The sequence below is a fragment of the Prionailurus viverrinus genome, chromosome D3 (assembly GCF_022837055.1).
Source record: "Prionailurus viverrinus isolate Anna chromosome D3, UM_Priviv_1.0, whole genome shotgun sequence".
Taxonomy (NCBI): Eukaryota; Metazoa; Chordata; class Mammalia; order Carnivora; family Felidae; genus Prionailurus; species Prionailurus viverrinus.
In genome coordinates this window covers 9,930,944-9,955,840 of record NC_062572.1, presented here as the reverse complement: position 1 = coordinate 9,955,840, position 24,897 = coordinate 9,930,944, and the positions used below count along the sequence as shown (strand labels likewise).

At 42.2% G+C, this 24,897-nt stretch overlaps 2 protein-coding genes across 5 annotated transcripts in view; one reads left to right on the top strand and one right to left on the bottom strand.

Moving 5' to 3' along the window:
* Positions 1–1,369: 1,369 nt before the first annotated feature.
* ERP29 (endoplasmic reticulum protein 29) lies at positions 1,370–9,471 on the bottom strand. The gene is made up of 3 exons (XM_047828378.1): positions 9,181–9,471; positions 4,523–4,661; positions 1,370–2,194 (listed from the first exon to the last, which is right to left on the bottom strand). Exons 1-3 carry the CDS (start codon positions 9,322–9,324, stop codon positions 1,692–1,694), a joined length of 786 nt encoding a protein of 261 aa, XP_047684334.1. The 5' UTR covers positions 9,325–9,471; the 3' UTR covers positions 1,370–1,691.
* TMEM116 (transmembrane protein 116) overlaps positions 8,826–24,897 on the top strand; it is a 93,589-nt gene continuing 77,517 nt past the window's right edge. For 3 of the 4 annotated variants that reach the window (XM_047828374.1, XM_047828373.1, XM_047828375.1), the window contains exon 1: positions 9,580–9,820. The gene's annotated coding sequence lies outside the window, so the exon portion shown is untranslated. Of the gene's footprint in view, positions 8,914–9,579; positions 9,821–24,897 lie in introns of those variants that run through there. The other variant, XM_047828376.1, reaches the window with a different exon arrangement.

The window sequence follows — 24,897 nt, the reverse complement described above, 5'->3', positions numbered from 1 at the left end:
TTCCTGTATTCTTTGTTTCTGATGACTTTCAATACCAACCTGGCTAAAAGGGAGAACACAAGTTAAGGTTTTATTTGCTAACTCTGTTCAACTTAAATTTCTTTGTGTGGCTTCAATAATATTTTAGGGGCTGCACTTTAACATTTACAAATAGTTAAATATGAAAGTGGGGATGTTATCATGAAGCTTACCATTGCAGATGATTGCCTATCACTCCTGAGAACAGATCGGAGTCAGTTCCATGTGCTCCCACTCTGCTTTTTTAAAGCTGGTACTTACCAAGTAACTGACAGTGACAAAGTAGTTTAGATGGAAAACTGGAAAACACTCCCCTTTTAAAAAAAAAAAAAAGGGGGCACCTGGGTGGCTCAGTTGGTTAAGCGTCCGACATCGGCTCAGGTCATGATCTCGCGGTTTGTGAGTTCGAGCTCCCATCGGGCTCTGTGCTGACAGCTTGGAGCCTGGAGCCTGCTTCAGATTCTATGTCTCCCTCTCTCTCCGCCCCTCCCCTGCTCACGCTCTGTCTCAAAAATAAATAAACGTAAAAAAAAAAAAAAAATTTAAAAAACTTTCAAATTAGAAATTATATCATTTAAGCTATCTAAACCAATTCTTAAAAAACCCATACTGGGGTGCCTGGGTGGCTCAGCTGGTTACGTGTCCAATTCTTTTTTTAATGTTTATCATTTTGAGAGCAAGAAAGAGGGAAAATCCCAAGCAGGCTCCACACTGTCAGTGCAGAGCCCAACATGGGGCTTAATCTCACGAACCCTGAGATTGCAACCTGAGCCAAAATCAAGAGTTGAACACTTAACCAGTTGAGGCATCCAGGTACCCCAAGTGTACCACTCTTGATTCCAGCTCAAGTCCTCTCATGGTGCAGATTGAGCCCCGAATCAGAGTCGGCACTGAGTATGGAGCCTACTTAAGATTCTCTCCTTCTGTCCCTCCCCTGCTTACATGTGTTCTCTTGCTCTCGCTCTCCCCCAAAAAACACACACAAAAAAAACAAAAAAAACCCTACAACATCCAATTATATCAGTAAACCTAAGAATTTACTCTATGTTTTTCATGGAGTATAGAAAATTACTACACTGAACTTCATTAATGTTGCTATTTCCACTTTAAGGACCAGAAAAAGGACAACGCATTTTGCCACCCACAATTGGTGCACCTGAGTTTGAACGCCAGTGGAAAGTAATAAAGGTAGGCCTTGAGCCAGTTTCCACCGGTTTCCAGTGTTACCAGGATAGTCTGTTATCCTGGTAGAGTGGAGTCCATACCAGCTTAGATTAAAAAATAAATTTAAAGGAGAAAGCAGGTCACAGGCCAAAGTACAATTTGTGAAAGAAAACTGAATGGCTTTAGGTCCACTTAACCAAAACACAGAAACTTTAATTGGGTCAGAATTACACCTGTCAAGGACCTGGACCGTACACTCTTCTTTACAGCACCCATTCCTTCTGAGGGGTAATTTAATAATCCTATCTGCTAAGTGTTCCAGGTGTACACAGACTGGCTGTAGGGATATCCCAAGCATGGTCACATCAGCATCAATGTCTGAGTATGCTCAGATTTCTGGCTTGGTGCCACTTTCCCCACCACTCTCTTATATCCCAGGACAGTCTCATGGCCAGCAAATAACTCCCCTCCCCACCCCCACCAAACCCTGGAAAACCTGGAGTGCCTTTTTACAGCTCCTCCTTTTCAGCCCCCTTCTTCTGGAAAGCAGTCAAGATGTTTAAGCTCTTCTGGAGCTCTTCCTTCTTCCCATCACTCATCTTGTTCTTCTCAATCAGCTTGGTGATCCGGCTCATTTCTGACACTGGAAAGTCCTCACCTTGGTCTAAGACTTTCCCCATGATCTTCAGATACTGCTCGGCCCACTTCTTCTCAGTCTCTTTCACATTTGCGAGACTGTCCTGTCCCTGCTTCAAGAGGGCCTGGCGGGCCTCCACACCTGAGGCCCTGATGAACTCCCCGGCAAGGGCATCATATACAGGCAGGCAACCAGGCATACCTAGGTAGACTCCTTGACCCTTTAGCCAGCGCTGGATAGCTCCAACCTTAACCGCCCCACTATACAGGACTGGGTTCTCAAAGTCCCCATCACGGAAGAGGTAGAAGACCGGGTAGTTCTCTTTGTCCAGCTTGTATTTCTCACTCAGCTCCATATTTAGCTTATCACCATAATCTGTGAACAGAAACCAGATATGAGGAGCAAGACCATGAGGAATACAGGGCAGGAAGCTGCTATGAGGCCCATCTGAGTTGACAGCAAGAAGGATCCTGGTTGTGTTTAAATTCCTCCTTGGCTACTTCTAGCCATATGGCATTAATCAAGTCATTTAGCCTCTCTGAATTTCACTTTCCTCACCTGAAATATGGGAATCCTTCTGAATACTTATTCTATGCCCACTACGTGCCATGTCCTGTTCTAAGTGCTACAGATCTGGTTGTGGCTAAGAGTAATAAGCTCTGTGATCGCAAAGAGCTTATGTTCTCTTTTCTTAAAAAAAATTTTTTTTTCAACTTTTTTTTTTTTAAATTTTTTATTTTTGGGACAGAGAGAGACAGAGCATGAACGGGGGAGGGGCAGAGAGAGAGGGAGACACAGAATCGGAAACAGGCTCCAGGCTCCGAGCCACCAGCCCAGAGCCTGACGCGGGGCTGGAACTCACAGACCGTGAGATCATGACCTGGCTGAAGTCGGACGCTTAACCGACTGCGCCACCCAGGCGCCCCAAGAGCTTATGTTCTCTTAAGAGTGAGAAGAGAGATGATAAACGTGATCAGGGCCATGATAAAATGGGATGATGTGAAAGTAGGTAAGGAGACCTACTTTGGGTGGTCTTGGAAGGCCTTTCTGTGGACATGATATGAGCTGAAGGACCAAAGTTTCAAGGAGGCAGACACATGATGATCCAGGGAAAACGTCTCAGGTAGGAAGTGCTGCAGCTGCAAAGCTCTGAGGCAGGAATGAGCTGGGTATACTGAAGGATTGCAAAGGCCATTCTGGCTGGAGCTTAGTCCAAAAGGGGAACGTGTAGTAGATAACAGACAGAGTCCCCAACACGAGAGGTTCTGGGAAGACCCAACGAGGGGAAACGTGCACTTAACCTGACAGAGTGTGCAATACGTGGTAGCTGTTAGTATTTGCTATGTCCTTCCTAACAGGCAGTGGCAGTCCCAAAGGCTGATGCCAGAAAGAAATGGTCAAGGCTGCTTATTACTGGGCAGCAGTATAGGAAGTGTAGGGTTCCAGTCCTTGTTCTAGCACTTCAAACTCTACAGTCTTGGGCAAGGTACTCAAAGCATGAAGAATAGGAGTCACGGTACTTTTGTCATAGAGTTGTCACAAGGATGAGATACACATAAAACACTTAGTGGCCTGGCACACAGTAAATGTTTGATAAATGTCAGCTGCTATTCTTCTCTTGGTAAAAGCCCCAAAGGAGTGGAATTGCAGCTGAGTCAGAATTGACACTTGTTGGGATGAGCACTGGGTGTTGTATGGAAACCAATCTGACAGAAAAAAAAAGAAAAAAAAGAATTGACTGACTGCCCTGGAAAAGTGTGCTAACAATCTCTACCTAGGACCAGACTCTCAAGCTTATTAGGGAACAGAGGCATCCCACCTGGAAGGAAGTGGAGAGAGGGGAGAACCCTCCACACTTGGGAATAGATACTTAGGTGGAGTTCCTTGAGCTTCAGTTTTCCTCAAGTATAAAAACAGGAAATGTGTCTCATTTTTTAGGCAGGGTTCAAGTGAAGATTAAAAATGCACTGTCTGGGGGCGCTTGGGTGGCTTAGTCGGTTGGGCATCCGACTTCAGCTCAGGTCATGATCTCAAGGTTTGTGGGTTCAAGCCCCGTGTCAGCCTCTGTGCCAACAGCTTAGAGCCTGGAGCCCGCTTCGGATTCTGTGTCTCCTTCTCTTTCTGCCTCTACCCCACTTGCACGCGCTCACTCTCTCAAAAATAAACATTAAAAAAATATATTTTTTAATGCATTGTCTGTGCACACCTTTACAAACTAAACCACTACATGCTGGCAACTATTAGAGTAGTCACTGTGGTTGGGAGCTGTCCTTGATTTAGCGGTAGCTCTGATGGATTTCAGCTAAGGCCAAAACTCAATAGTTCCGATAAAAAAAGAACTGAAAAGAAGATGGAAGAAGTTACTATGCAGACCCTAGGAAGACTGGCACCCCCCTGACCACAGTCCCCTGCAAGGAGAACTCCAAGTTCTCAGATGCAATTTAAAGTCAGTGTGGGGTGGAGGGTGAAGGATGAGGGATTCTCTAACCTTGGGCACCTGCAAGGATGAACTGAGGTTCTGTGGTGTCAGAATCTGTTCAAGCTAAGCCTGCCATGGGTACCAGATTCTTGAGGGCCATGACCCCACTTACACTCATGTGTGGCTCAGACAGAAAAGTGTTAGATATTCCACCTACGTGGAGGGAAGTAATTCCCAGCTTCCTCCCCTTCTGCCCTCCACAGTCATGCTGAACTTGTCCATACCTGAGATCCCCACTTCCGCCACCAAGAGATCATCGCTGGAGGCCGAGTTTTCAGCCAGACGCTTGAACTCATCCTGCTTCTCACCATAGGGGTACTGGGTGTCGAACTTCACCAAGACGAACTTGCTTTTGGGAATGACCTGAGGGCATAGAGAGCTGAGCAAGTTCGGGATTCCAGGGACCTTTGGGGCTAATACCCTTTCTCAAGGGACCTCTGTTTAAGAAACAAAGTGGAAACCAAGCCTGCAAGGGAGACCAGGACTTGCACACTTATATTCATTCATTCATTCACCCACCCAATTGATTGATTTATTCACCCACCCATTGATTCATTTAACAATTTACTGGTTTTGGGTACCCCACTAGGTACTGGTTCACAGTAATCAAAGACATATACAACCCAGCTTAGAATAAACAAAGCTGTACAGGTGCCTGGGTGGCTCAGTCGGTTAAGTGTCTGACTCTTGATTTCCATTCAGGTCATGATCTCACAGTCTGTGAGACTGAGCCCCACTTTGGGCTCTGCACTGTGGGATTCTCTCCCTTCCACTCTCTCTGCCCCTCCCCCCTCAAAATAAATAAACATTAAAAAAAAAGGAATAAACAAAGCTGTAGATGTATTAAGGCCTTCTCTTCCAGTGGCCTTTTTGGTAAGGTTAAGGAAACCCTTAGAAAACACTATGTGGTTCCCTGTCATGCCCATCATCCCAAACAGCCTTTTTCAGTAAACACTGAACCAGAAATCTGATAAAAACCAACAACCATCTGTAAAGGGCTTGGCACCACAGAGATGCTTCAGCTAGGGAGCTCTGAGTCTGAACTCTGCAATGTCAGGGCTCACAGGAAGTTGCTGAGAGGCCAGGCTTAGGACAATGTCCCCTCCATAGATCACAGTTCCCTTTGGCTAGATCACCAGGTCCTAAACTGTCAGGGTCAAGATCTTTAATTGTGGCAAAATTCCCATCACACAAAACTCATCATTTTAAAGTGTACAATTTAGTGGGACTCAGTCCACTAACAACAGCGTGCTAGTATCTATTCCAGAACATTTTCATCACCTGAAAAGAATCACATACCCGCACATTTGAAGCAGTCATTTCCCATCCCTCCTTCCCTCTAAGACACAGCAACCACTTATCTGCCTTTTTTCCTCTATGATGTCTACTCTGATGGAATCATACATGTAGCCTTGTGTGCCTGGCTTCTTTCACTCAGCATAATGTTTTCAAGGTTCATCCATGTTGTAGCATCGATTGGTATTTCATTCCTTTTTGTGGGCAAATAATATTCCATTGTATGGATGTGCCACATTTTATTTATTCATCAGGTGATGGACATTGGGTTGTTTCCACCTTTTGGCTATTTGTGAATAGTGGTGTTATAAACATTCATGTACAAATGTGTATTGAATGCCTGTTTTCATTTCTTTTGGGTATATACCTAGGAGTGGAAATGATGGTCATATATAGTAATTCTACATTTAAGTTTTAGAGGACTCCTCAAAATCTTTCTTTTGATGGTTTCTCCCAATGCACAGATTTTATCTAACAAACTGCCTTCTCCAACTTTTTTCTAATCAAAGTGATCACTTCAGGTCTTTTTCATCACAGGCTATTGCTGTCATAATTAAGTCAAGCTGGCATCATTCCAAATTTTATTAGTCCTTATTCCTCTTTGTGTGTTGATATCCATTTGGTTTTAGCTTTTAAAAAATATTTAACACTGCCCAGGGACCCAAGGAAAGGAGGGAGAAGCTATTAGAACAGCTCATCTTTTAAGTGGTCATTGACCCCCAAAATGTGAGCTTTGAGGGCCTAAAAGCAGCAAAGCCTTAAAATATAAATCAGATCACATCCCTCTGGCCCAACTGGCCTTATTTCACTTCAACACAACAAACTAATTCCCACTTAGGGCCTTTTTAGGTGCTGTCTCCACTAGCTGGAATACCCTTTCTCCAATTCCTTCCAGGATATCTATCATCCAAAGTTCAGTTCAGACGTCCCCCCTAATGGAGAGGCCTCCTCTGCTCATACCATCTAGCACTGCTTCATTTTCCCCATACTACCATGTTACCCTGCTCTTTCTTCACTGCATTAATCACCCTCTAAAATTCTTACCTGCATGTTTGTTGTCTGTTCTCTCCACTAGAATGTACATTTATGAGAATAAGGACCTTATCTGACTTGTTCTCTGTTATATCCCTAGTGCCCAAGAGTGCCTGGACTGTGGCAGATGCTCTGAAAATATCTGATAAATGAACACAACTAGAGAAGGCTACGGTAGCAGATGCTACATATGTCCGGGGGAAAAAATATTTAAAAAGCATGGCACAGGATCCCTACCTTCAAGGGGCCTACAATTGTATTATGGAATAATATTAATAAGTGTACAGTGGTCTAACACTGAAACATAATTGAAAGGTCTCCATCTTTTACCATTTTTAGCCATAGGCACAATGGTTTTGAATGACATACATTTGCACAGTGTATTTTTTTCCTTTTCGTTAGTCATGCTGTATCTCTTAATTGCTTTAGAAATCTGTGTCCTTTCTTCATCCTTGAAGAACTGACTCCACCATACCCTTTATTTAGGCAACTTGGTTCTTTAAGGTACAGAAGAATTCATCATTCATTCATTCATTGAATAAAAAGGTACCAAGGGCCTATCACGTGATAGTGAACAGAGCAGTAAAAAAAAGCATGGAGGGTTTCTTATCTCTAATGATGGTGAAGGGCAAGAAACAAAAGACGACACTGGAAACTGCTGAAAGACAAAGCACAGAACAAGGCCCTTGGATGTATTACCAGGAAGCGCCTCTTCTGTTCAGTGATGGAAGAGAGATCTAGAAAGGGACTGGAGAACACATTTGTTCATTCATTCAACAATTATCTTCCATGTGACAGGTAACCTGCTAGGTTGTACAGATGATCCGTGAAAAAACAGACAATGCAGTTCTTCATAGACATATAACATTCTGGTGCAGGAGATGACAAAATAGCCAGGGGCGAGGGGCGGGAAGTCAATGATGAGAGCTCTACAGAGAAATCAAACTAACGTGACTGGCACTTTGGATGGGGGGAGGGGAACTCAAGGCAGGACTCTGAGAAGGTAATATTTAACCTAAGCCTGAATGATGAGGAGCAACCAACCTTTCAAAGATTGGGCAAAGAATGTTCTAGTCAGAAGAAACTGCCAGGGCAAAGGGCCTACCTCAGTAATGGGCTAGGAATATTCAAAGGACAGAAGGCATGTATGGCTGGAAGCAGAGGGGACAAAAAGGAGAATGGTTAGGAGATGAGAGTAGAGGCTAAAGACGGAGACCAGCCAGAAGACTTCTGTAATGACAGCTGAGACCAGGGTGGTAGCAATAAAGACATAGAGGCACCGACTGATTAGGAAATATTGTTAACTTCACAGCGCAAAATTTCCCTCTGAGTCACACTTGGTCTGTGATATTACCCCATTCCCGCATTTGGGGAGTGGGGTATAACTTTGCCAATAAAGAACCCCAAAGCATGAGGTGCTGTGGGGTGTGCCTTACAATCAACCAGCCATACCTACACTTTTAAGTTCTTGAATAAGCCACAGGTGCCAAATCCAGGACAAGGAACTCTTTTGAGAATAGAAAGAGTTCAACCACTTGCGACAGATTTAGAACTCTACAAAAGTAGAAACCAAAAATGGTTTCCCTTCCCAGCAACGGGTACAAATTAAGAAAATAAAATGAATGGCTTCTCTCTCAATGCTTAGTATGCCCGTCTCGTAGGTGAAGTTGAAAGGTGCCAGAGTGTGAAGATGGGTGCAAGAGGGAGTTGGGAATACATTCAGCCTCCAACATCCATTGACCCAGGCTAATCCTTCCACATCTTGACCCTATTTTACTATGTCCCCAGGCCCAAGATATTCCCTAGAGTTCCCTTATTCTTCTTTTTTCTTTAATTTTTAAAAATGTTTTATTTATCTTTGAGAGAGAGACAGAGTACGGGTGGGGAGGGGCAGAGAGGGAGAGAGGGAGACACAGACCCTGAGGCAGGCTCCAGGCTCTGAGCTGGAAGCACGAGTGGGGCTGAAACTGGTGAACCATGGGATCATGACCTGAGCTTCACTGAGCCACCCAGGCGGCCCCAGAGTTCCCTTATTCTTAACGCTTGCGCTCTTCAAGACACAGGACATCCGGACACTGTTTGCATACTGCAAAACAGGCTGCACGCCACACCAAGAGAGGAGGGGCACAGAAAAGCCAGGTAACACGCGGAGTTTTCAACCACCGCCACCCCCCCCCCCCCCCCCCGACAGCCCAGAGCCGGGTGGCGTCCGCCTCGCACCGCCCTCCCGGCCTCCCACTTGGGTCTCGAGGATTGGATCTCGCCCGGCACCGCCCTCTCCCCCTAGGTGAGGGGAAGGGGCAGCTTGTTCCCGTGACTGCATCTCCTTAGCTCTTTTGCAAAAGAGGAAGTACAAATACTGCAAAGGCAAGGGTGTGCGGGGACCCTGGACCCCATGGTCGTGATACGGCCCCGGCCCAAAGTCCACCATCCCTTTACGTTGATGGATCGTCCCTACAGACCACCCCCCGCCAGCCCTGTCTCCTTCCCCACGGAGGTGCGCTCCATTACTAGCTGAGGCTGCACCTGCGCGCGATTCCTCCGCCCCCGTTACCTTGTAGAAAGTGATTGTATCCAGGGGAAGGGCGCCCTTGGTGTGCAGGCCGCTACCGCCATGCGGGGCGGAGAGGAGCAGGAGGAACAGGAGGAGAGGAAACAGTGGGGAGAGAGAAGCGGCGCGGGGCAGGCCTGCAGCCATAACGCCGAATTCAGGCAGTAGGAGCTGGGAAGGCTGTAGTGGAGAAAACGCAGAGTCGGGAGTCACGTGACTTGCAGGGCCGGCTCGGAAGCGCGCACGTGGACAGGCCAAGAGGCTCCAGCCGGCCTAGGGTGAGAGGGAGGGGCCACGTGAGGGGCGGGGAGATGGGGCTGCCGCGCGCGCGCGCGCAATCGGCGAAGCTCGAGCTGGCCGAGGGCGAAGGGGCGGGGCCGTGTGTGACTGGCCGAGGGGGCCGTGGAGAGCGTGGGTGGTGGAAAAAGAGGCTACCGCGCACGCATACTCGGCGAGGCTCGCAGCCAGCCAGCCTTTTTCCCGTCGTCCTTGGCGTGAGGAGAGGCACGAAGCGCGTGCTTAGCGTCTTGCTGCTGCTCGTAGTTCTCTCTCTTTACTCTTCTTCGAGGATGAGGAGGCCGGCCATCGTTTCTTCCTGATTGTGGCGCGTTGGGCAGTCAGTTGGGACCCGCCAGTACTTTAGGTTGGTATGTCAGTTTGTGCTACCACCCTCAGGCGGTTGGTCATGCTCTGCCACCTCCCTCAACCAGGACCTGAGTAGGCCAAGCAGACGAGGCTGTGCGTCAGCATGGCCGTCAGAGCCAGTCCTGAGCCTTGCCCAGGTGCCTACTCTGGTGACCGCCTGCCTCAGCGGAGAGGCCCAGGCTCCTATAAAAATAGGCTTTACTGAAAGTTGAGTACTGCCCAGCTATGCATATCCCAGCCTCCTGAGAATTAAAAACAAACAAAAAGAAGTCCTAATGATTCTATTCAATAGATACTTGTTCAGGGCATGGTTTACACCAGCTTCTGGTTTGGGTTGTGGGAATACAAAATAGAGATGAACCAGACAGCTCTGGTCTGAACGAATTCACAGTGTTGGGGAGGAGGAGACCGAACAATAGTTACATAACCGTTACCTTGTTCACTTAGTCCTGCGCAGGAATGTCGGGGTAAGTTGCAGACAGGAAATGACTTTTGAACTGGATCGTGAAAGAAGAGTGGGCGTTTACAAGGCAGACACCAAAGGATATTTCTAGAAAGAGGAAAAACATGAATCTGTAAAGGTAAACTGGCCAATGTTGCAAAGGGTTTCATCAAACTAAAGGGTTTGGTGCCACCGCAGGTGTTAACCAGGAGAGTGAAGTCAGATTTGCTGTCATTTAGGAGTGAAGGGAATGGGTGGGAAGGGAGAAGGTTGAAGGCAGAGAGACTAGTAAGGGTCATTTGCAATAGTGGAGGTGGGATAGGTTAAGGTTCAGAAATAGGACAAAATTAGAAGAAAGGTTGGAATTCACAAGACTTGGTGAACAAATGGATGTGAAATGAGAATAAATTACATAATGCGTTGTGAGGGACTTAGCACAATGTTAACCACTGTATGTGTTCAAAAAATGTATATGTATAAAATGGTCATCAAAAATCATAGGATCCAATCATGGGCAACCAGTTTGCATAGAAATTTTGAAAGAAAGTCGAATGTGTGTGGAGGGTGTTTGGGGGAGGTTTGGAAAAATATATTTTGAATTTGCCCTAGTAAGTTAAAATGAGCTACATAGGGGCACCTGGTGTCTCAGTTGGTTAAACGTTCGACTTTTTTTTAAGTTTATATTGAGAGAGGGAGAAAGTGTGAGTGGGGGAGGGGCAGAGAAAATCCCAAGCAGGTTCCACGCCATCAGGACAGAGCCCAGTGTGGGGCTAGAACTCAGGAACCATGATATTAACACCTAAGCCTAAAATGAGAGTCCATGCTCAACTGACTGAGCCATCCAGGCACCCCAAGTATCTGACTCTTGATTTTGGCTCAGGTCATGATCTTATTTATGGTGGTGAGATCGACCCCCATGGAACCTGCTTACGATTCTCTCTCTCCTTCTAACCTCAGTCCCCACCCCCCCTTGCACAAGGACATGTGTGCTTGCTCTCTTTCAAAAAAAAAATGAGCTACATAGACAAATGATTGACGAGGAGGGGAAAATTATGAGCTGGTTAAAGAAGGCTTCATGTAGGAAGTGGAACCAGTTAAGCTGTGGAAGAAAGAACACTTTTTTTTAGAGTTTATTCATTTTGAGAGAAAGAACAAGTGGGGGAGGGGCACAGAGAGGGAGAGAGAATCCCAGGCAGGCCCCATGCTGAGCATGGAGCTTGATTCTGGGCTCAGTCTCACAATTGTGAGATCATGACCTGAGCTGAAATCAAGAGTTGGATGCTTAAACTGACTGAGCCACCCAGACACCCTGGGAGAAAGAACATTTTAGGTGGAGAACAGATGAAACAGAAGTGGGAACGATTCATGACAGTTTGGGGAGACCGAAAACCATCTTGGTTGGAGGGAGTTCTCAAAACACTACTTAGTAAGACAGTTTTAAGCCCAGGTAGGGGAGAGTCTTGCAAATCAAACTTAAGAATTTTCTGTTTTGTCCTGTACTCAATAAGGAGCCGTTAAGAGTTTTTTATGACCCTTTATAAGACATTTAGGCTTTTTAAATTATTCACTTCTGAATATGTAAAAGCTTTGGGTACACCTAGTTAGTATGATTAATCAGGAATGACTTTATAGTCATAGTTTTGAAGTAGGTTTTGGAAAAAGTGACGGAAGAGGATTGGTTGGAGAGGGAAGTATCAGTCCTTTGCTATGAATTGTAATAATTCCGTGCAATGTAATAATTGTCTCAATGCTTCCTTTTAGTAGTGCCCTGGTCCCAATTATTTTAAAATTTGATTATATTCTTAACTTCAGGACCCTGACAACAAACTACACAAATAAGCCAGGTATAATTGTACGTATTTGGGAAGTTATAAAATCCCACAGTTGAAACTGATGTGGAAAATCAAGAGGCTCACCCTGGGTATTGTATAGAGGTAGGGAGGAAGAAACAAGTCATGTTAAATGAGTGTGCCCTCATTAACTCATGTTAAATGAGTGTCATGTGACTCAGTGTAGCACCTGGAGTAAGGAAAAAAGTACCATCTGCTAAAGGCAACTAATAAATATCAATCTTTTTTCTACATCATCAAGCCAGAGTCCCCAGTCTCATTGATTTATTTGCTATTCCTTATATACACAAGGCATATTCCTGCCTCAGGGCCTTTGTACTAGCTTTCTCCCTCTAAAACACTTTTCTTTAAGATATTCACATGGCTGAGTCCTTAACTTCCCTAAGTCTTGGCTCAAACTTCCTAAGATCTACCCTGACCATCCTTTAAGAAATTGCTCCTTCCTCCTTTCTTTCCTCCTTTCCTCCTTGCTCCATGCTCCTCCTTGCTTTCTGTCTCCCTTCTGTCTTTTTTCTCCATAGCACTTTTTAGCTTACTAATATACAATATAATTTGCTTATTTTTCTTATCTGCTTCCCATGAGGGCTGGGTTTGTCTTTATGTTTTTGACTGTTTAGGTTAGCTACTACAGCCCCCTGTCTGGCATAGGTGGGCGCTCAGTAAATAATTGTTCAGTGAATAAATCAATCAATGAGAGAGAAACTATTCCATGGTTATCTCTCAAAATTCCATTGGCCTTTACTACGTTCTTTCCTTAGACCTCATACTGTTCTTCAGAGATACGCCATTCCTTAGAGGTAATTGTTCTGCTCTTGTGAATTTTTGTTGGTGTTAACACTAGTTCCTTTGACATAGATGAACACTATAATTGTCTAGTGAACACAAAGCAGATTTCATCTGTTAAAAATTGTTATTGAAGGAATGATTTTCTTCAAGCCCTGTCCTCCTTTAAGAATTCTTTCAGTATTGGGGCACCTGGATGGCTCAGTTGGTTAAGCATCCAACTTCAGCTCAGGTCATGATCTCGTGGTCCATGAGTTCGAGCCCTGCATCAGGCTCTATGTGGACAGCTCAGAGCCTGGAGCCTGTTTCAGATTCTGTGTCTCTCTCTCTCTCTGCCCCTCCCCTGCTCACGCCCTGTCTCCCTGTCTCTGAGAAATGAATAAACCTTAAAAAAATTTTTTTTGATGGAAATGATGGAAGACTTCTTAAGAATGATCAGAAAAATTATGTATTCTGTTCTAGATTTTATCCAAGGTATAGAGAAGAGATAATCCACAAAGCAGGTTTGCAGGGGCAATATTAATAATTTTAAAAGTTGGTTCATTAGCATGGATATGTCCCCCCCGTTTTACCCAGCAGTTACACGTATAATACCCATTTACCCAGCTAAAGTCTGTAATAGTCTGTTTCTTTCAGGTTGCAAAGAGGAGGTGTGCCGAGATCTCCTTAGCCATTATGGACTTACTCTAACAATACACATGGAATTCAGGAAGATAGTTCATGGAACTATCTGAACAGGCATACAGTCCTTTAGATCACCAACATGAGAATGTAGAACAGCCTCAAGGAACTGAAACCTGGACACTTCCAATTGCTTGAGACACAATGGTAACTCCTGTTGTCCCAGGCATCTTGTGTTACTCTAGAATGGACCATCTTGCTACTCCTCTCTTCTCTGTGGGCATCTTACGTTTGATAGGCTCAGCTTGTCACCATTCAATATGGAGCACCCCATTGGGCAGTTTCACACCACACCATTTCCTAGGCACCTGACTGGACTTCCCCTTGCTCAAGGACTAATCATTTGGGGCTAGAGTAGGGAATTCTGTGGCTCAGACATGGCATATATATGAAGACAGAACTGCTTGTACTCACATCATGAGATGAGGTCTGTGGGCATAGCAGGTATCAAGGTCTAATGGAGTTTTCCACCAAACACCATCTCTCCACCACATTTCCATAAACAATCGTTTGGTGGCAAATCAGTTATTCTTTTCGGTACATTGCTTCTTGTGTTTTTTTTTATTGTTTTTATTTTTTATTTTTTTTTAAATATGAAATTTGTTGTCAGATTGGTTTCCATACAACACCCAGTGCTCATCCCAACAGGTGCCCTCCTCAATACCCATCACCCACCCTCCCCTCCCTCCCACCCCCCATTAACCCTCAATTTGTTCTCAGTTTTTAAGAGTCTCTTATGTTTTGGCTCCCTCCCTCTCTAACCTCTTTTTTTTTTTCTTCCCCTCCCCGTGGTCTTCTGTTAAGTTTCTCAGGATCCACATAAGAGTGCAAACATATGGTATCTGTCCTTCTCTGTATGACATATTTCACTTAGCATAACACTTTCCAGTTCCATCCACGTTGCTACAAAAGGCCATATTTCATTCTTTCTCATTGCCACGTAGTATTCCATTGTGTATATAAACCACAATTTCTTTATCCTCATCAGTAAAAAAAATTTTTTTTAAGAAGAATTCTTTCAATATTTAGGAGCATCCAACTTTGGCTCAGGTCATGATCTCGTGGTTCATGAGTTTGAGCCCCGTGTTGGGCTCTGCGCTGGCAGTCGGAGCCTGCTTGGGATTCTCTCTGTCCCTCCCTCTCTGTACTTCCCCCTACTTGCACTGTCTCTCTCAAAATAATACATTTTTAAAAAATATGTTAAAAATATTTTTAAAAAGAATTATTTAAATATTAAAAAAAAAAGAATTCTTTCAGTATTAAACAACTGTTTACAGCTTTCATGTGCCATACACTCTTTTGAGGATCAGGGTTACACTGGTGAACAAGATAGATGTGCTCCCTGCAGACCTAGTTGGGGAGACCAACATTAAATAATCACACAAATAAATATATAATTACAAATTGTGATAACTCTAGAAAGAAAAGTTGAGGGCCTAAGAGAAAATATGATGGGGGATCAATTGGGATTGGAGTTCGTGGAAAACCTCTACAATCAAGTACATGTGAGCTAAGACCTAAAGGATGGAAAAAAAAAAGACCTAAAGGATGGATAGGATTCAGCTGTCAAGGAACTTAAACTTGTGTGATAAGAAAGACCGTAAATAATTATGAATAAATATGAAACTGCAGATTGTGTGTTAGGAAACATTTTAGGAAAAGAAAACAGCATGTGCAAAGGTTCTAGGGTGAGAAAGAACTTAAAATATTTGAGAACTAAAAGAATTCTACTCTGGAACCTATCCCATAGTAACAAAATCAGCAGAGAAGGAGGTGATACATACAGAGGTTAGGAATATTTATTGCAGCATTGTTTGCAGAAGCAAAGAAGAAGAAGAAGAGGAGGAGGAAAGGGAGGGGGAGGGGGAGGAGGAGGAGGAGGAAGAAGAAGAAAACAACTGGCATGTCTATGACAGGAAGTGTTGAATAAATGATCTTTTTTAAGTAGGCTCCCTGCCCAACGTGGGGCCTGAACCCAAGACCCCAAGATCCAGAGTCCCATGCTCTGCTGACTGAGTCAGCTAGGAGCCCCTGGGTAAATGATCTTATGTAGAATATTACACAGCTATCAGAATGAGTTAGAACTATTTCTTTGAGATACTAGATGAGAAAAGAAATGTATACAGAAATATATCATCCCATTTTTAAAACCCTACAACCATAACAACAGCCCTATACATATATATATGTATACACACATGTATGTATGTATTTGGGTATGGTTTTGTTTCTTTTGTTTTTGCACAAAGTAATCTTATTTGCAGCAAATAAGGAGATCATGGAAATAGCTTTCAAAGCTGTGACTTCCTAAGACAGGGTAAATGGGTACCTTTTTTTTTTTTTTCTTTTCCTGATTTAGAAAGTATTTGCAATTTATTTATTTTAATTTTATTTTTTATTTTTTAAAATTTACATCCAAATTAGTTAGCATATAGTGAAACAGTCATTTCAGGAGTAGATTCTTTAATGCCCCTTACCCATTTAGCCCATCCCCCCTCCCACAACCCCTCCAATAACCCTCAGTTTGTTCTCCATATTTGAGTCTCTTCTGTTTTGTCCCCCTCCCTGTTTTTATATTATTTTTGTTTCCCCTCCCTCATGTTCATCTGTTTTGTCTCTTAAAGTCCTCCTATAAAGTCATATGATTTTTGTCTTTCTCTGACTAATTTCACTTAGCATAATACCCTCCAGTTCCAGTTACATAGTTGCAAATGGCAAGATTTCATTCTTTTTGAGAGCGGAGTAACACTCCATTTTGTGTGTGTGTGTGTGTGTGTGTGTGTGTGTGTGTGTGTGTGTGTGTGTCCCATCTTTATCCATTCATCCATCGATGGACATTTGGGCTCTTTCCATACTTTGGCTATTGTTCATAGTGTTGCTGTAAACATGGGGGTGCATGCACACCCGTGTCTCATGGATAAATGCCTAGTAGTGCAATTGCTGGGTGGTAGGGTAGTTCTGGTTTTAGTTTTTTGAGGAACCTCCATACTGTTTTCCAGAGTGGCTGCACCAGTTTGCATTCCCATAAATGGGTACCTTTTGTTTAGGGTTAGGATGTTTGTATGTATATTTTGTTTGTTTGGTTTTTTTGTTTATTATTTATTTATTTGGTTTTTATTTTTTTTAGTAATCTGTACACTCAACACGGGGCTTGAACTCATGAACCCAAGATCAAGAGCCACATACTCTTCCAACTGAGCCAGCCAGGCACCCCAGGATGAATAAATAGGGAAACCTTATCATAATTTGTAGAGGTGGGCATAAAATGGTGCATACACCTTAATGAAAAATGCCTGTACATATATTGTATGTTATGTAAATAAGGCTGAGGCACCTTTTTGGGCAGAGATTTTAGTACTATAATGAGGTAAAGGCAAATGTGGGTCACTCCATAGTCCATCGGGTTTAGCTCAAATGATGTGGGGGTTTCAGACTGGTGAGAGGTCTTATCAGGGAAGTTGCTGTCACCTGAGGGGTGGTTTTGGATTTCATTTACCTTTCCTTGGTGCATGCTTCCAGTGACCCAAAGAGCTGCTACCTCCCTTTTCCCTGTTTGGATACATTTTAACAAGTATAGAGAAAAATGTAGAGAAATATTTTAGGCTTTTAGCATTTGTCATAGTCCCAATGGAATGGAAAGAAAATAAGACAAAAGGAAAAAAATTACTATGGAATAATGTTCAGAAAAACGTAGAATATAAAATACTAGCTGTAGAATTACTACTAATATGTAGAAATTGAATATAGGGACAAGGACTTAAAGGAGATTGTAGGAAACTTTATTTTGGATTTCTATTATTTTAATACTGTTTTTTTCAATGAAGTAACATTAAAAAAATCATAGAGATTTTAACATCCATGGATCACATCATTTCAAAAAAGATGTTTTGTTCTTTTGTCCCACTTTGAATTCATGTTATTTTGTTTTATGTACTCCTGTAAGCCACCTGAAATGTTCTCTGTGTCAAAGTGGGATATAAATAAGTAAATAAAGGTATCCTAGCTCTTGCCAGTTTCTTCCCCTTTTTAATATTTCCCACACACTGCCAACATGTTATTACTTAACAATATTAGCATGTAAAATAGGAATGATAATAATAATACTTCATAGGATTAGGAGTGGATAAAATTAGTTAGTACATGTAAAGCATTTACAATGGTACCTGCTATAAGGTATATATTTACTTAAAGAGTAGCTACTAATAGTTATTATATCATATTTTTTTCTTGGAAATTTGCTTGATCATGGAAGCTTATAGTGGCATTTCTGTAGGATAAAATCCAAATCCAAGAGCCTGCAAAATCTAGTTCTAAATCAAAGAGTCTAAATAAAAATGCCATTTATAATATCACATGTAGCTACTAAGCTCTTGAAATGTGGCTACTCTGAATTGAGATGTTGTTTTGAGAGTAAAATACACACTGAATTTCAAAGTACAAAGTTATGAATGTAAACTATCTCAGTGATTTTTTTATATGGATTGCAGGTCGAAATGGTGAAATTTGGATATTTAAGTTAAGTAAAATTTATTAAAATTAATTTCATCTCCTTTTGTTTTTTTAATGTGGTCTCTAGAAACTTTTAAATCACATATATGACTTATATTTTTACTAGATAGAACCACTCAAGATTTTTAAAGCAAAATGTTTTGCTACCTTTTCATCCTGATCTTTGTCCAGTTGGTGTTTTAGATGCAAGGACAGTATACTTAAATTTATTTCTATTAACTTTTATTAAATAAAACTCATTATTTTAAAGTATTCAGATCTTATTAGATCTTAAATCTGTCATCTATCTCTCACAACTTGAGTACATTCATTTAATAAATACTGAGTGCCTGTTGAAGGCACTCTTTTAGGTATGTGAGATATTGGGGTGAATGAGACAACATCAGTTGCCTGTGCCCAAAGACATAGTCTGCTAGGGTGAAACAGCACAAGTAAACAAGATATTGTGGAATTTGATAAATATTACATCTCTGAGGTAATGACATTTAAGCTGATACTTGAAGGATGAGAAGGAGCCAGTCATGTGATTATCTAGGGAAAGAACATTTCAGACAGGGGGAATAGCTATTACAAATGATCTGAATTGGAAAAGTACTAGACATATTGGATGGATACATGTGGCAAACCCTAAGATAGACTCCAATAGTCCCTGCCTTTTGGTATTCACACTCTCATCTAATCCTTTCTCTTGACTGTTGGCAAGATCTGTGGTCAGTAGACTATAGGAAAGGTGATGGAATGTCACTTCAGTGATTTCATTACAGAAAGTTCTGACTTCCATCTTGCTGGGAGGGCATCTTGCAGAAATCCACATGGCAAAGAACTGAGTGAAGCATTTAGCCAACAACAATTAGTTTGGAATTTAAGCCCTTAGACCAACAACCCTCAAGAAACTGAATTAGACCAACTTTGTAAACTTGAAAACAGATCCTTCCCCATTTGAGCCTTCAGATGAGACCCAGCCCTGGTTGATATCTTGATTACAGCCTTGTGACAGATACTGAAAAAGAGGACCCAACTAAGCTATACTTGGACTCCTGACCTACAGAAGCTATGAGATGATAAATGTGTGCTTTAAGCCACTAATTTTGTGGAAATTTGTTATGCAACAGTGAATAACACACCCACACAACTTGATAAATATGCCCGCTATATTTTCTTTGAAGTTATTGATGAAAGTGTTTTACAGAACTGTGCCAAGTCAGAATGCTGATTCACTCCACTAGAAGTCTTTTTTTTTTTTTTTTTTTTTTTTTTTAGAGAGAGAGAGAGAGCATGAATGGGGAAGGAGCAGAGAGGGGGAGGGGAGAAAGAGAATCCCAAGCAGACTCCGTGCTGTCAGCACACTGCCTGATGCAGGGCTCAATCTCCGGAATCTGAGCCAAAATCAAGAGTTGGACACTTAAACCAACTGACCACCCAAGAGCCCCAGAAGTCATTTCTTTTTTTTTTTTTTTTATGAAATTTATTGACAAATTGGTTTCCGTACAACACCCAGTGCTCATCCCAAAAGGTGCCCTCCTCAATACCCATCACCCACCCCCTCCTCCCTCCCACCCCCCATCAACCCTCAGTTTGTTCTCAGTTTTTAAGAGTCTCTTATGCTTTGGCTCTCTCCCATTCTAACCTCTTTTTTTTTTCTTCCTTCCCCTCCCCCATGGGTTCCTGTTAAGTTTCTCAGGATCCACATAAGAGTGAAACCATATGGTATCTGTCTTTCTCTGTATGGCTTATTTCACTTAGCATCACACTCTCCAGTTCCATCCACGTTGCTACAAAAGGCCATATTTCATTTTTTCTCATTGCCACGTAATATTCCATTGTGTATATAAACCACAATTTCTTTATCCATTCATCAGGTGATGGACATTTAGGCTCTTTCCATAATTTGGCTATTGTTGAGAGTGCTGCTATGAACATTGGGGTACAAGTGCCCCTATGCATCAGTACTCCTGTATCCCTTGGATAAATTCCTAGCAGTGCTATTGCTGGGTCATAGGGTAGGTCTATTTTTAATTTTCTGAGGAACCTCCACACTGCTTTCCAGAGCGGCTGCACCAATTTGCATTCCCACCAACAGTGCAAGAGGGTTCCCGTTTCTCTACATCCTCTCCAGCATCTATAGTCTCCTGATTTGTTCATTTGGGCCACTCTGACTGGCGTGAGGTGATACCCGAGTGTGGTTTTGATTTGTATTTCCCTGATAAGGAGCGACGCTGAACATCTTTTCATGTGCCTGTTGGCCATCTGGATGTCTTCTTTAGAGAAGTGTCTATTCGTGTTTTCTGCCCATTTCTTCACTGGGTTATTTGTTTTTCGGGTGTGGAGTTTGGTGAGCTCTTTATAGATTTTGGATACTAGCCCTTTGTCCGATATGTCATTTGCGAATATCTTTTCCCATTCCGTTGGTTGCCTTTTAGTTTTGTTGGTTGTTTCCTTTGCTGTGCAGAAGCTTTTTATCTTCGTAAGGTCCCAGTAATTCACTTTTGCTTTTAATTCCCTTGCCTCTGGGGATGTGTCGAGTAAGAGATTGCTACGGCTGAGGTCAGAGAGGTCTTTTCCTGCTTTCTCCTCTAGGGTTTTGATGGTTTCCTGTCTCACATTTAGGTCCTTTATCCATTTTGAGTTTATTTTTGTGAATGGTGTGAGAAAGTGGTCTAGTTTCAACCTTCTGCATGTTGCTGTCCAGTTCTCCCAGCACCATTTGTTAAAGAGGCTGTCTTTTTTCCATTGGATGTTCTTTCCTGCTTTGTCAAAGATGAGTTGGCCATACGTTTGTGGGTCTAGTTCTGGGGTTTCTATTCTATTCCATTGGTCTATGTGTCTGCCAGAAGTCATTTCTAAGTTGATATTGATCTAGTTAACACTCCCTGAGGCTTATTTGTGCAACAAATGCCATTAATTATGCTTCCATTTTATCTATATTTCCTTATTTTTGTATCATGAAATTTTTTCATCAAAAGCTTTGTCAAAATCCCATATATACTATGGTTATTGTATCCAAAGGGGATAGGGTGAGTCTGGCATGATTTTTTTTATAAATCCATTCTGTTTTAGTGGTTACTTTTTATTTTTAAAAAAATTTTTTTTTCAATGTTTATTCATTTCTGGGACAGAGAGAGACAGAGCATGAACGGGCGAGGGGCAGAGACAGAGGGAGACACAGAAACGGAAACAGGCTCCAGGCTCTGAGCCATCAGCCCAGAGCCCGACGCGGGGCTCGAACTCACGGACCGCGAGATCGTGACCTGGCTGAAGTCGGACGCTTAACCGACTGCGCCACTCAGGCGCCCCTAGTGGTTACTTTTTAAAAAAATGTTTAAAAAGCACACATTTTGAATAGTTCATTCTAGAATCTTACTTGGGTTCAGTACTGAGATCTTTTTTTTTTTTTAAGTTTATTTATTTTGAGGGAGAGAGCAAGCAAGCAGGGGAGGGGCAGAGACAGGGGGAGAGAGAATCCCAAACAGGCTCTGTGCTGTTAGAGCCTGATGTGGGGCTCGAGCTCATGAACTGTGAGATCATGACCTGAGCTGAAACCAAGAGTCAGACACTTAACTAACGGAGTCACTCAGGCGCCCCAATGCTGAGATCTTTGACTTAGGGTTTGCAGATTCCACCATCCTTTCTCCTTGTAAAAATTAAAAATTGAGTTATCACCAGTTTTCTACAATTCCTAGCAATTTCCCCATTTTTACGCAAACTCAGATTTCATTCAGTGGTTTATTGGGTTAACCTGAAAGTTTCTTTATTCAAGGTTTATTTATTTTTGAGAGAGAGGGAGCACAAGTGGGGAAGGGGCAGAGGTGGGGGGGATAGAGGATCCAAAATAGGCTCTGCACTGACAGCAGCAAGCCTGATGTGGGGCTGGAACTCACAGACTGAAAGATTATGACCTGAGCCGAAGTTGGATACTCAACCGACTGAGCCACCCAGGCACCCCAGGGTTTTTGTTGTTGTTAATTTAAATTCAAGTTAGCTAGCATATAGTGTAGTATTGGTTTCAAGGGTAGAATTTAGTGATTCATCTTTTACGTATAATACCCAGTGCTCATCCCAACAAGTGCCCTCCTTAATGTCCAACACCCATTTAGTCCATCCCCCCCCCCCCCCCACCTCATCTCCAGCAATCCTGTTTGTTCTCTGTATTTAAGAATCTCTTATGGCTTGCCTCTGTCTCTGTTTTTTTATCGTACTTTATTTTTCTTTTCCTTTCTGTATGTGCATCTGTTTTGTTTCTTAAATTCCACATATGAGTGAAATCATATGATGCTTGTGTTTCTCTGACTTATCTAGTTTAGCATAATACACTCTAGTTCCCATCCATGTTGTTGCAAATGGCAAGATTTCATTCTTTTTGATTGCTGAATAATATTCCTTTGTGTTTATATAGCACATCTTCTTTATCCATTGATCAGTGGATGTTTGGGCTCTTTTCCATAATTTGGCTATTGTTGATTGTGCTGCTGTAAACATTAGGATGCATGTACCCCTTCGAATCAGCATTTTTGTATCCTTTGGGTAAATACTTAGTAGTGCAATTGCTGAGTTGTGGGGTAGTTCTATTTTTATTTATTTTTTTGAGGAATCTTCATACTGTTTTCCAAAGTGGCTGCACCAGTTTGCATTCCCACCAACAGTGCAAAAGGGCTCCCCTTTCTCCACATCCTCACCAATATCTGTTGTTGCATGAGTTGTTAATTTTAGCTATTCTGACAGGTGTGAGGTGGTATCTCATTGTAGTTTTGATTTGTATTTCCCTGAAGATGAGTGACGTTGAGCATCTTTTCATGTGTGTGTTATCCGTCTGGATATCTTCTTTGGAAACATGTCTATTCATGTCTTCTGCTCATTTCTTCACAGGATTATTTGTTTTTTGGGTGTTGAGTTCGACAAATTCTTTATAAATTTTGGATACTAACACTTTATCCAATATGTCATTTGCAAATATCTTCTTTCATTCCATCTGTTGCCTTTTAGTTTTGTTGATTGTTTCCTTCATTGGGCAGAAGCTTTTTATCTTGATGAGGTCCCAGTAGTTCATTTTTGCTTTTGTTTCCCTTGTCTCAAGAGACACATCCAGTAGGAAGTTTCTGTGGCCAGTTCAAAGCGGTTGCTACCTGTTTTCTCCTCCAGGATTTTGATGGTTTCCTGTCTTATGTTTAGGTCTTTCATCAATTTTGAATTTATTTTTGTGTATGGTGTAAGAAAGTGGTCCAGTTCCATTCTTCTGCATGCCATTGGCCAGTTTTCCCAGCACCATTTGCTGAAGAGACTGCTTTTTTTTCCCATTTAACCAGCAAGTTTTATCAGAGTCCTGGAGTATAATTTGTTCAAACCAGGAGTGGTGGATTCATGTAGAGTAGTCAGGTGCTCTCTTATAATCTTTATCGTCAGTTCCCTCTTACAATGTTTGTTTTACACTTTTTGTTCTAAATATTTTTCTTTTCAGGAGGAAAGACAGAAACATGTTATCCGTTAATCGTTACACAATGAATTTCAGCAATGGGATGTTTACTGTGTCCCTCTAAAATTCGCCTATTTACAATTCATCCTTTTAAAGTATACAATTCAGGGGTGTCTGGGTGGCTCAGTCAGTTGAGCGTCCAACTCTTGATTTTGACTCAGGTCTTGATCTCACAGTTTGTGGGTTTGAACCCCATGTCAGGCTCTGCACTGTCAGTGCAGAGCCTTCTTGGGATTCTCTCTCTTCCTCTCTCTTTCTCTGCCCCACCCCCACTCATGTGCGCATGTGCGCGCTCTCTCTCTCTCCCTCTCAAGATAAATAAACTTTAAAGTGTACAATTCACTGGGTTTTAGTATATTCATAAAGTGTGCAACCATCACCACTATCTTAATTTTAGAATATTTTTGTCACCCTAAAAAGTCTCGTGCCCATCAGCAGTCGCTTCCCATTTTCTCTCAAATTACCTTCTTAGCCCTAGGCAACTACTAATATACTTTGTGTCTGTAAATTTGCTTATTTTGGACATTTCATATGAATGGAATCATACAATTTGTGGTCTTTTGTGATTAGCTTCTTTCATTTAGCATAATGTTTTCAAGGTTCATCATGTTGTAGAATGCATCAGTACTTCTTTTAATTGCTGACTAACGTTTCATTATATGGATATACTATATTTTATCCATTTACCAGTTGATGGAACATTTGTGTTGTTTCTACCTTTTGTCTTTTATGAATAACACTGTTATGAATATTTGTGTCCAAGTTTTTGTGTGACATGTGTTTAATTTCTCTTGGGTGTATACCTAGACGTAGAACTGAGTTTATACCTAGGAGCTGAGTAATATAGTATATGTTTAACCTTTTGAGGAACAGCCAAAGTGGCTGCAGTACTTTACATTCTCTCCAGCAGTGTATAAGGGTTTCTCTTCCTCCACATTTTCATCAACATTTGCTATTCTCTATCTTTTTTATTATAGGTATCCTGGTAGGTGTGAAATAGCATCTCATTGTGTTTTTTTTTTTTTTTCAAGTAGGCTTCACTCCCTGCGTGGAGCCCAACAAAGACTTGAACTCATGACCCTGAGATCAAGACCTGAGCTGAGATCAGGAGTCAGACGTTTAACCAGCTGAGCCACCCAGGCACCCCAGCATCTCATTGTGATTTTAATTTTTACTTCTTTTTTTTTTTTTAAAGTTCTTTTTAATGTTTATTTATTTTTGAGAGAGAGAGAGAGACAGAATCTGAAGCAGGTTCCAGGCTCTGAGCTGTCAGCACAGAGGCTGATGTGGGGCTCAAACCCACGAACCATGAGATTGTAACCTGAGTCAAAGTCAGATGCTTA